The following is a 12,124-nucleotide window of genomic DNA, read 5'->3' as shown; positions in this document are numbered from 1 at the left end:
CATGAAGAGGTCATTTTTTTTATTTTTTTTTTTTTGCATCTTTGCTGTTTCTATTTTCCTCTCTTCAATTTTGAAAAATGCAAACCGCACACGTGATGGATGTGGCGCACGCAAAACACTTTGCGCAAGACAAATCTTTCCTTTTTTGGTTTTGCCTTTTTAGGATAAAAAAAACCGATGCGTCAACTCTCCCAACCAAGAAATAATTATCATCTAAAATCGACGCGACGCGTGTATTTTTTTTATTATCTTTGACCTCTATTGCACAATGCGAAAATGCAGTAAATTGTTGTATGTTGAACACGCCAATTTCGGGCTGTTTCTTTTTTTTTTTTTTCCCTTTTCGTGTATCGGTGAAATTTTGTTGGGATTTCGCACCATTGGGAAAGTGCCAAAAAAAAATGTTTGGGTAGGGGCGAAATCGATAGGCATATGATTTCCACATATACAAATAGGAACTATATATACCAATGGCTTAGCCACATAATTTGTCAAACCATTTTAACGATTTTTCCTTTTAATTTTAAAGGTTTGAAAAAAAAGAAAAAAAGCTTGGTTTGGCAGTGTATACCATCAACTATCTACTCTTTTAATTCATACTACACTTCAAGTCGATAGAGGTATTTGGTTGTTGTTGTCTGTTATTTCCATTTTCTCCTTTGCTTTTATATTTGTCTATTGATTATTGATCATCGATTGTCGAAGGTTTTATAATGGACAGTGTTGATATCACACAGGCTAATGCCGTTGCAGCCGGCACAAATAAACCGGTCAAGAGAATTGTCGCCTCAGGTATTGGAGGCCGTCTGATGGGTACAAAGGCTATGACTACTGTGACAGCAGAAGAATTGGCTCGGGATTCGGTTGCCGAAGTTTTGAAAAGGGACTCTGAACTAAGGGTCAAGTATGAGAAGGAACAACACATCTCGGAGAAAGATTGGTCCTTTGATACTTTTTTCCAAAAAATCAACTGGCTGAACTTGTACCTTGTTGTTGCATTTCCTTTATTTGCAATTGCAGGTGCAATTTATTTCCAAATTAAGCCAACTATCCAAACAGTCACTTTAGGTGTTATTCTCTTTTCATTGAGTGGGTTGTCCATCACTGCTGGTTACCACAGACTATGGTCTCATCGTGCTTATGATGCAAAGGATCCATTAAAGATTGTCTTTGCTCTCTTTGGTGCCGCTGCTATTGAAGGTTCCATCAAATGGTGGGGTCATTCTCATCGGATCCATCATAGATATACCGATACCGACCGTGATCCATACGATGCAAGAAAGGGATTCTGGTATTCCCATATTGGATGGATGTTGTTGGTTCCTAATCCTAAATATAAGGCAAGAGCAGACATTTCCGATTTAGTTGACGACTGGATTGTCAGAGTCCAACATAGACACTACTTATCTATCATGTTGATTATGGGTCTGGTGGTCCCTGCTTTATTATCCCACTATTTATGGAACGATTTCTGGGGGGGCTTGATTTATGCAGGTCTCTTAAAATCTTCTGCTATTCAACAAGCTACATTTTGTGTGAACTCTCTAGCCCACTGGATTGGTGAGCAACCATTTGATGACAGAAGAACCCCAAGAGACCATTTCTTGACGGCTTTGGTCACTTTTGGTGAAGGTTATCATAACTTTCATCATGAGTTCCCTTCGGATTATAGAAATGCCCTTAAATGGTACCAATACGATCCAACCAAGATTTTGATTTGGTGTGCATCCAAGGTTGGACTTGCGTACAATTTGAAGAAGTTTTCTCAAAATGCCATTGATCAAGGAATACTTCAACAGAAGCAGAAGAAACTTGACGAAATGAGATCCAAATTAAACTGGGGTCCTCAAATTGCAGACTTGCCAATTTGGACAAAGGAAGAATTTAAGGAAAAGGCTGCACAAAAGAAGGGTTACATTATTATCTCTGGCATTGTCCATGACTGTTCCTCTTTTATTACTGAACATCCAGGTGGTCAGGCATTAGTTCGTACCTCCTATGGTAAAGATGCTACGGTGGCATTCAATGGAGGTGTTTATGCCCATTCCAACGCTGCCCATAACTTGTTATCGACGTTGAGAGTCGCCGTTATTAAGGATTCGGGCGCCAATGGTAATACCTACTCGAGACAACTGGAATACTTGGCTAAAACCGAAAAGGAACAGATGTCCAAATCCAACTAAATTGCCATTTCGCAGAACAGAGAGAAGAGGCCCTTGTAAAGCACGATCCCGCCTGTTGAGGGAACGACCCCCTTCCCTCTACTCGTGCCTACTGACTCTACCTTTCTCCTCAATAGGCGACACTATAAGAAACACAACTCCTCCCCTCCTCTCCCCCCTCCCGTAGAGGCTGTTGTATCGTCTAACTTGTTTTTACCATTTCTCACCCTTACTTTATATACTTTTCTCCATTTTTCTACATTTTTCTACAGTTTGTTTCACACTTTTCTCTCTTTACTTATGTCATTATCAATAAAGTCACGCAGATAACGAAAATACACATGCAGTGAGTGCTTTACCCCTACCCCCTCACCACTACTCCCGTCTTAGTGCCTCTCTTGTCTGAGATAACTTCACCTCCAGACACCCTACAAATTCGTCTTTGTTCATATACCGTTTCCGTTTCCATTTCCGTTTCCATTCATGTTTTCAGTCTCCCCGTTGTCTTCTCTCATTTTTTCTTTTTTTTTTTTCACTCTTGGCATACTCTGAGTTCAACTCCGGTCTTTTGCTGTTGGGGACAAAACTGCCCCTTTGGGAAACCTGATTGATCCGATATGGGGCTTTGCAATTGTTCGATTTCTTTAACGCCATCTCTTGGGCTCGGCGGAATTATATTTTCGGCTTTTCGCGAACTCGTGTTTTTCTTCGTCTTCCTTATTCAAATATAAACAAAGACAAATACAGCCGCAATCGACGCGTCGCCCGCTCTTTCTACTTAAATTGGAGAAGAATTGGAAATTACACGTGATCTCGATTTAGCGATTGTAAATTTTGAGGAAGTCAGGTTGGAGAAATAGGGAAAACGAGATTAGGAAAAAAAGAAAGAGGAGCTGAGAGAGAGAGACAGCGACAGAGACAGAGAGAGACAGAGAGACAGAGAGAGAGAGGTTTACTTTTCGGAACGTACCTTGGTTACCCCAAATAATTGGCATACTAGAGAGAACAAGTGTACATCCAGCAAGTGATGTCCATAGACAGGAGCTACTACCGGACAACTGTGCTAGATCCAGAGAGCTCTCTGCCATTGTATGTACTAGATACCACGTTTTTCCCCCAAAATGACGACCCGTGTTTCTTGGACGCCGTTCTTAATATCTACCCAGAAACACCACATACGCTGATTATCTTTACAAATGGTGTCAAACAGATCGATCTCTTGAGGTTCATCAAATCCCCCTATCTGCGCAAAATATACCTTGTTCATGGGAATTGGCTAATCAAAGGCATTGCGGACGTGCTTACGAAGTTGACCATAAACCCTTCATCACCTAAACCTACAATCGTTAATTGCGAAAACATATCTTCCCTGGCCAAATTTGTCGATATAACAAAGCTACCGATATCTTTGCATACGTATCTTATTGATAAAATCCAATATAAGAATCAAAGGATCATTATAAACCGCCATTTCGACCCCTTGTATGGACAGCCGTTATCCATGTACACCTCCAACAAACTACCCCTCACTCAATTCCAGAGAATATACAATAATCTTGTGGCATATTTGTCAAACCCTTCTTTAGATATACAATTGACGGCCTCTGATTGGACAACAATCATTCAATGCTCTGCTCTAGATAATCAAACGAAAATATCAATTGACATTTTAAGTGAATGTCTGAAAAGAGATCAAAAAGTTATATTGAGTGAATACTCCTTCTTGGAACATTATATGATTATAATCAAATTCATTTTGAAATTGTCCAATTCTAATAACCCATTGATACCTGCACAGCTACTTATTGATACTAATGTCAATTTCAAAAAGTGCAAATCAGTCAATAAGTTCTTTAATGATATATTGACTCATACACACCAGCTGCTGGATAAATCTCAGTTTCAACATATGGAATGTTATGACAATTCTTACATTCTCGTCAAGATATTTAAATTGTTCAAATTCCTGCTGAATAAATTACAAAGGGAAACCTTGATATTGGAACCAAATGCGAAAAATGTATCCAAATCAAAGGACAGACAATCCTTAAGGTTGATTCTATCATTTACCAAGATTCTATATACCGATAACGAGGAAGATTTGACGTCTCAAGATGACGATGATATTGGGTTTGATAACTTATTCAAGTTGATACGTTATGTTATGGAAGAATTTGACAACTTGTCAATCTTAGGAACACAGTATAGGTTGGACGATTTCAACAACCACATAAGTATGGAAGATTTCTTGGCTTTTGAAATATTCAAGGACAAACAACTGGGACGAGAAAATGAATCTAATTTGATTCATCCACCTACCATTAAGGAGCCAGGTTCCCCTGTAAAACTATCGAAAACAGTGAAGGATATATCGGCGCCACCAACGCCAACCCCCTTCCCGGAAGCAACACCCCCAATGCCTAGAAATACAAAATTATCCGATTCAATGGAGTCTGAGATTGACAAAGTCGCCGCTAGTGTGGAAAGCTTGGGATTGAACGATATCGATCTATACAAAACACCAAAGAAATCAACAAACGGCGATGTAATGAATGATCTGCTGACCCCCTTACCAGCAACTCAAACACTGGCTTCTCCAATGCATGGCACAAGTGTTGTTAAGAATACCAATTTACGGAAATACACAGAGAAAGATCTAGCTGTCCAACTCCAAGCAGAAGCTGCCCGGAAGGCTGAATTATTGAAGAGGGAACAGGCAATTGAGGTAGAACGTGGCGTGCGTCGTGGTGAACGGAAAGTCAGTCGTTTGGCACGTCTATATGAGGAAAAATATATGCAATGATTCAGAGTGGTTTGTATTTACAGATTTATAAACTTTTGTATATCTATTTTTTTGGTAATGCGTTGTTGAACTCTCTGACAATGATTTCACACTTGACTTCTCTACACAACTCTTTTTTTTTCCGATTGTCAACAGTCTTCAAGAACTCCAAGCCACTTGATTTCTCTAACGATTCAATTGGTACTTGGAAACTGGTCAATGGTGTCTCGTTCGAAATCACGTCATTTGGCATGACAAATGCAGCAACCGCTAGATCTTCATTACCGACGCTTTTTTTTTTGGATTGCTCTGCAACAATCAACTTGAAAAAATGGGTTGGAACTGCAATGTTTGGAGGGTTGCCAATAACTTCGTAAGAGACTCTATACTTACCATCATCACATTTTTTTGGCAGATAGAGTGGTCCTGTGACAATTCGAACAGAATTGTAATCGTTTGTCAATCTTCTACAGAAGTCTTCAAAATGCGCCCAGTAGTCCCGGTTGAATCCAGCACCTACTTGTGGTGCCATGTTGGTTAAATAGAAAGTCTCGTCCATTGCTTCCTGTGAAAACTTAGCGTTTGCTGCAGGTGCTTGATGACCACGATCGTAACCTGATCTGAAATAGTCTCTCAATCTAGCACGGAATTTCTCAGGTATGCTTTCATCTTCCTTGAAGACAGAGTTCTTACGGTCTCCATTACTTCCATTCTTTGCAATCGATTGAGGTGTTATATGTTCAACAACATAATAGGGATTTCTAGTTTGTCTGTCGTAGACAGTGAGAAATTCAGCATGTGTGCTCATATCGTGGACAGGACCAGGAAATCCATACTTAAAAAACGCCGCAGGATTGATGTCACTTGTATTCGAAGCGTTGACATCAGTGCCTTTACCGTTGTTAGGTGTTCCTACTGGCAATCCTGCTGGCATTCCCGCAGGAGCAGGTGCAGATGGGGCTGGCGTTGAGGTGGATGATGATGATCCCCAAAAAAAGAGAGCTGCACTAGATAGCCCGAGTGCTGGAACAGTTAATGATTGTTTTAACATAGATATTGGATGAATTGATGCCTAACGAAGGATAAATACAACCGTTATTCTAATAAAACTCCTTTGATTCATTCGTAAAACGTTTATTGAAAAAAAAAAATTAAATCTGAAGGATTTACAGTTTTTTTTTGTTTACAGTTTTTTTATAGGAAGCAATTCGGATCAAAGTGTTTTTTTTTGAGTGATTTATTGAACGAGTTGACGTTTTCATTGGACCGTACTGTGGAATGGATAAACAAGGTTATATCCGGTGGGAGTTTACAAAGAATCTTCCGTGTCAATGAACTCTCGGTGAATAGGAACATGCTCCGAACTGTTGAAATAAGGGTTTTCCCTTTGTCCATGACTTCCAAATTCAACACAGGAACACTACGTATCATAATAATCACCAGGTAGTGTTCCTTTCTTTTTCGTTTTTGCTTTCAAAAAGAAAAAAATAAAATGAGTTTTAATACTTGGATAGTATAACAGTGATACGTCAATTCAGCAGAATTTATTGTAGTGAGTTGGAAGGTTCCCATTTTATCGGGGTATCAATTACGTTGACAATTTCACCTCGAGTATATTGGCTACAATATTTTATGATGAGGTTGATAACCACCATTTCATTTTTATACGCCTGTAGCATGTGTCGTCAAAATAAACCTCTCGAACTAGCCATTCCAATGGTGATTATAACCTCAACTTATGTGTTTATCCAGTGGAAGTGAATTTTAGTCTTTTTTTTTTTGGTAATCGCATGAAAATGGAAATTAGAAATTTCACTAGTTACGTAAACTACTAGAACACCTTAGTTGATGAAAAGAACAAGAAGCTAGTAGTGCATCATCAAGCAGCAGTCATGCGTTTATTTATACGAAAACGCATGCTTTGCCATGTGAGGCGGATGTCATACACAGGGGATAGTATGAAGTCACTACCTCTGGCGGAATTAAATAGTTGCGATACGATCTCTCAATTGCATCGACATATGGGCACACCCTTATTCATCAAGAATGTGGCTAGTACTTTGTGTCATGCTTGTGAACACAAACAGAAACTTGACAATCTTTTTTTTGAAAATCTAAGACAATCTTTAAGTGAACCAGCCGAGTACAAGCAAGACTTTACGGAACGAAAACCTTTGCAACTTGAAGGGATTAATGACATTGAAGGATGGATGAAGATAATATTTCAATTTTCTTTGAGTATGAATATGGGCGGTGTTGCTTATCTGATACTGAGGTGTTGTGCCCAACAAGGAATTGATTCAATGCTAAATGCTGTTAATATATTGCTGGTAATCGACTTACTGAGTGTCCACCGTTCTCAAAGTAAGAACGTCCAAGATATAGATCGAATTCTCGAACTTTCAGATATGACAAACTACCTATTCAGCAGTGAACAGGTAAAGATGATAATAGATAAAGCTTACATGACACTGAGACCCGATCTTTCCTTTCAACTGCAGGAACCATTTGAGATAGTATCTTCTAACTTTCTATACCCTAATGCCACTATAGAGAATCTTATACGTGTGTTTGGATCAGTCCTAACGTCAAAGGTGTCTGATACACTCTCATATTATACGGGGAACGAGCAAGAAGACAAGGATATTGATATCACCGAGTTGTTGAATAGGCAGCTGCTGTCCAAGTATCTTCAGTTTTGTTACCATGTTATACAAGAAAGGTGTATGAACAATGATCCTGTTATTGTCTACAAGATATGGTTAATAATTAAACCATTTCACAATAAAATCTATAATGCAGTCATCAACTCTGAAACGAACGATTTGTCTAATAACTTTTACTATTATCAAACTCTTGCTAAAATGATTACAACATTCTCAAAGAATAGAAGGTACAGGAAGCTAATCGATGAAATAATATATGACTTACCACTTGATTCAGTAAAAGTGTGTCCCGAACTAATGACATCCATTATTTACCATTGTGCTCGTACAAAGAATGAATCACTGGGTACTATTGTTGGCTCGAGGTACGACTCCAATTCCGATCTCAGTAAACTATTTGGCCAAGGAGGTGACTTGAGTATTCTAGCTACCGGAGATAAGTTTACACCTGCACAGGCACGTGCATTTTTGGCATATAATCTCCGTTTAGGTAGAAAACAAAAGTCGCTTGAAATCATAGAATACTTAAAGGACAAACTGATTGGCATCACAAACTTAGATTTCAACGAGGTTATTCGGTGTATGCTATACAACGGCGGAAATAAGACTGATCAAGTAAAAGATAAACTGGACAGTGTCTGGAAGATGATTGAACATAATAACGATTTGAAAAATAGAAAGTTAAACAAGTATGCCCTGATAACATATTTGGATTATATGATCAACCAAATGAAACGTGTATCTCTGGACTTCAAACGCATAGACCAAATCTATCAATATGCTATACAATGTAGCCCATTTGAAGATGTCATTTACTGGAACTATTTTTACATGTCGTATTTCAAATACATAATCAGGAAGTATCCCTTGAACATAGCGCAGGAGGTCTACAAAAACTGCAAGATCTTCACAACCAGAAGGAATCCATCTGACGTGATATATTTCTGTAAAGTTGGGGATTATGGTTTCCGCAACAACCCATTTATGCAAAAGTTCCAAGATGTCAGACTGAAATTAAACGATAATGTGAGGCTCCTGATATTGAGAGACATCTATCAACGCAATGATTCCTATTTGAAACGTGCCAAGCAACTACAAAGCGATGATTTGCCAGAGGCAGAAAAACAATACGTTGAGGTAACTCGCTGGGTGTATGAAGAACTCACGGAAATCCGGTCATCATCCATGAAATCCAACAGACACCTAGTCCAGACCTCTATGCTGATAGACATAATTAAGACTATCCACAGACAGGCACGAAGTATAGGGTTCCAGTTGACGCCAGTTAGAGATGCCATTGATGCTAACGAACGTGTATATAGACTAAAAATGGGCGAAGCCGTGGCTATTGACAACATTAAACTAGAAGAGGAATTCGAGGAGAACACCGCTTGTGGTGACAATATTTGGAGGCGTAGTAATGCCCTCAAGTACAGAAAGTGATGTTCCAATAATCTGTTCTTTCTTACTTACTATCCATTTCTTGCTTGCTACCTTGTATGTAATGGTACACTTGGACAATTTAAGCCAGCTTTCTCTATTATTGACGCGACGATAAGTGTTTTTTTTTTTTTTGTAACACCTGTAAATTATCAACCAAGAAAAAAATAGCAGAAGGGAAGAAGAGAAAAAGAAAGATTTTTTTCTTTTACGTTTTTTTTTGCTTTGCTCGCTAAAAGAGAAAGAGAAAATGTGGAAAAAAAAATTTTTTCCTTCAGTTGGATGTTTGCAAAATGGAAAATCAGAACCTTCCTTTCAATACCTCTTGGAAGTTACTAAAGTCTTTGGATTAGTACGGTTTCCATCAACTAACACACAGCCACACCACTATGTCTTACGTCTTGACTGAAACTGCTGCAGGTTACGCCCTCCTCAAGGCTTCTGACAAGAAGATTTATAAGTCTTCGACTTTGGCAACCGATCTTAATTCTGCTGAAAAAGTTCTATCTCAATTCAAGATTAAAGCATTCTCTAAATTTGCAAATGCAACTAATGCATTAGAGGAGGCTAACTTTATTAATGACGGTAAAGTCTCCGACCAACTAAAAAAGTTACTGGAAGGTGCAAAGCCGGATAAAAAGACAACCTTGATTGTTGATGATACCAAGTTGGCAAATTCCATTAATAAACTGGGCTTGAGTTACTCTGTTGTTTCCGATGCTGCTAGCTTGGACATTTTCAGAGCAGTTAGAGAGTACTTGCCAGAATTATTACCAGGTATGTCCGATAAGGACCTATCAACAATGTCGTTGGGTTTAGCTCACTCAATTGGTAGATTCAAATTAAAGTTCTCTCCAGATAAAGTTGATGTCATGATTATCCAAGCTATTGCATTGTTGGACGATTTAGATAAGGAATTAAACACTTATGCAATGAGATGTAAAGAATGGTACGGTTGGCATTTCCCAGAATTGGCAAAAATTGTTGTCGATTCTGTTGCATTTGCCAAGATCATCAAGAAGATGGGTGTACGTTCCAACTGTGAATCAACTGATTTCTCCGACATCTTACCTGAGGAAGTTGAACAACAGGTTAAGGCAGCGGCAGAGGTTTCAATGGGTACTGAAATTACAGATGACGATTTGTTGAACATTAGATTATTAGCTGATCAAATCATTGAATTCTCTCAATACAGAGAACAATTATCCAACTATTTGTCTGCTAGAATGAAGGCAATTGCTCCAAACTTAACTGCCCTTGTAGGTGAACTAGTTGGTGCAAGATTGATTGCACATGCAGGTTCTTTAACCTCTTTGGCAAAAGCTCCAGCTTCAACTGTCCAAATCTTGGGTGCTGAAAAGGCATTGTTCAGAGCCCTAAAAACTAAACACGATACGCCGAAATATGGTCTTATCTACCATGCTTCATTAGTTGGTCAAGCAACTGGTAAGAACAAGGGTAAAATTGCTCGTGTGTTAGCTGCAAAGGCTGCTGTTGCTCTACGTTATGATGCTCTAGCAGAAGAAAGAGATGATTCTGGTGACTACGGATTAGAGGTCAGAGCAAAGGTGGAAAACAGATTGAGCGCTTTAGAAGGTAGAGACTTAAGATCCACTCCGAGGGTTCAAAAGGACATGAAGAAGGTTGAGATCACCGAAGCTAGAGCTTACAATGTCGATGCCGATGCAACTGCTCCTTCCGCTGAGGAGAAAGTAGAAAAGAAGAGAAAGAGAGAAGAAGATTCTGATGATGAAGACTCTGATGACGAGGAAGAAGAAGAAAAGGAAGTCAAGAAGGCAAAGAAGGAGAAGAAAGAAAAGAAGGAGAAGAAGGACAAAAAGGAAAAGAAGGACAAAAAGGAAAAGAAGGAAAAGAAGGAAAAGAAGGAAAAGAAAGACAAAAAGGAAAAGAAGGAAAAGAAGGAAAAGAAAGAGAAAAAGGAAAAGAAGGACAAGAAATAAACCAATTGAATGTTCATCCCCTGTCTAAAAGCTAGCCGATTTTCTTTACTACAAATTCTCCTATAATTCTCTCTGTTGATAACCTACATTCTACAATCCCTAAAATGTGTTGTTGTTAGTGACACTCACTTCTAATATATATTTATATTGTCATATATAACCGTGTCTTAGAACACCTTCATTACTATATACAGTTCTGTTTTTAATAAAAAAATATTATCGTTTGGCATAACCACCTTATATATCAATTTGATCAAGGCCGCGTCAGGTAAAATCAAGAAACTTCTTTATGACTTGCTAACAAAATCAGTACAACTCTCAGTGTGGGCACAATTGGCAAATACTTATTGGAGAGAGAATGTCACAAACTGGTTCAACTTCGAGTAATAAAGACTCTGTTGAGATACAGCCAATACATCCAAGATTGAATGTTAAAGAGTTTACACAAAAGGAGAAACATCGACTGTTAAATCGACTCTTTCAGGAACTAGATGATGAAAACACTAGCATCGAAACGTTAAAGAACAACCTTTCTGAATTGTCACTTAAGTCTGGCTTAGATATTGATCAATGGTCTAAGCGAACCCTGTCTGTTTCTGTCGACAAGATGACAGTTTCTTGGAACGAAGAAGAACACAAAGAAGAAGACCTCGATTTATTACAGGATTTACAAGATAGTGGTAAGGGGAGCATGGCAGGTATCGAAGGCGTAGAGACACCGGAAAAGGAGAGAAATGGAAAAGAAAATGAAAGAGAATTACTCCTTAATTTGTTGCACAGGGAAATGAAATTGTCAAGTCAATACGAATCTCTTATAGATTCATATCAAAATTTATTAACGTACACAAAAGCCCATGTTAAGGCAAACCGTGAAAAAATATATGGGGTAGATACCGATAAACCAGTCGATATCAATCAACCAAAGATGCAACAATTACATTCTAGGGAAATAATGCATACAGTACAAAACCGTGTTACCTCCTTGCGAGAAACCTCAGAGTTCATCAAGAGTGCAACCGAAACGAAAAAGATAGAATTGGAATTGGCGAAGAACAATATCAAGGAAGAAGCTTTGAAATTATCAAACATACTGGAAACGTAATTTGTGGAGAT

General features: G+C 38.6%; 6 protein-coding genes across 6 annotated transcripts; 5 read left to right on the top strand and 1 right to left on the bottom strand.

Annotated features, from left to right (window-relative positions):
* Positions 1–713: 713 nt before the first annotated feature.
* On the top strand, positions 714–2,183 carry C5L36_0C01510 (uncharacterized protein; the record flags this gene model as incomplete). The annotated part of the gene is made up of 1 exon (XM_029465820.1): positions 714–2,183. One exon carries the CDS (start codon positions 714–716, stop codon positions 2,181–2,183), a length of 1,470 nt encoding a protein of 489 aa, XP_029321680.1.
* Positions 2,184–3,189: 1,006 nt separating this feature from the next.
* On the top strand, positions 3,190–4,965 carry C5L36_0C01500 (uncharacterized protein; the record flags this gene model as incomplete). The annotated part of the gene is made up of 1 exon (XM_029465819.1): positions 3,190–4,965. The coding sequence occupies one exon, from the start codon at positions 3,190–3,192 to the stop codon at positions 4,963–4,965; it is 1,776 nt and encodes a 591-aa protein (XP_029321679.1).
* Positions 4,966–5,008: 43 nt separating this feature from the next.
* On the bottom strand, positions 5,009–5,995 carry C5L36_0C01490 (uncharacterized protein; the record flags this gene model as incomplete). The annotated part of the gene is made up of 1 exon (XM_029465818.1): positions 5,009–5,995. The coding sequence occupies one exon, from the start codon at positions 5,993–5,995 to the stop codon at positions 5,009–5,011; it is 987 nt and encodes a 328-aa protein (XP_029321678.1).
* Positions 5,996–6,836: 841 nt separating this feature from the next.
* C5L36_0C01480 (uncharacterized protein) lies at positions 6,837–9,053 on the top strand (the record flags this gene model as incomplete). Its single annotated transcript, XM_029465817.1, has 1 exon — positions 6,837–9,053. One exon carries the CDS (start codon positions 6,837–6,839, stop codon positions 9,051–9,053), a length of 2,217 nt encoding a protein of 738 aa, XP_029321677.1.
* A 386-nt stretch (positions 9,054–9,439) lies between these two features.
* C5L36_0C01470 (uncharacterized protein) lies at positions 9,440–11,011 on the top strand (the record flags this gene model as incomplete). The annotated part of the gene is made up of 1 exon (XM_029465816.1): positions 9,440–11,011. One exon carries the CDS (start codon positions 9,440–9,442, stop codon positions 11,009–11,011), a length of 1,572 nt encoding a protein of 523 aa, XP_029321676.1.
* A 358-nt stretch (positions 11,012–11,369) lies between these two features.
* Positions 11,370–12,113, top strand: C5L36_0C01460 (uncharacterized protein; the record flags this gene model as incomplete). The annotated part of the gene is made up of 1 exon (XM_029465815.1): positions 11,370–12,113. The coding sequence occupies one exon, from the start codon at positions 11,370–11,372 to the stop codon at positions 12,111–12,113; it is 744 nt and encodes a 247-aa protein (XP_029321675.1).
* Between the last annotated feature and the right edge of the window lie 11 nt (positions 12,114–12,124).

Source organism: Pichia kudriavzevii, chromosome 3 (genome assembly GCF_003054445.1).
Source record: "Pichia kudriavzevii chromosome 3, complete sequence".
Taxonomy (NCBI): domain Eukaryota; kingdom Fungi; phylum Ascomycota; class Pichiomycetes; order Pichiales; family Pichiaceae; genus Pichia; species Pichia kudriavzevii.
The sequence above is the reverse complement of the archived record's forward strand: the minus strand, read 5'-3'. Positions and strand labels throughout refer to the sequence as shown.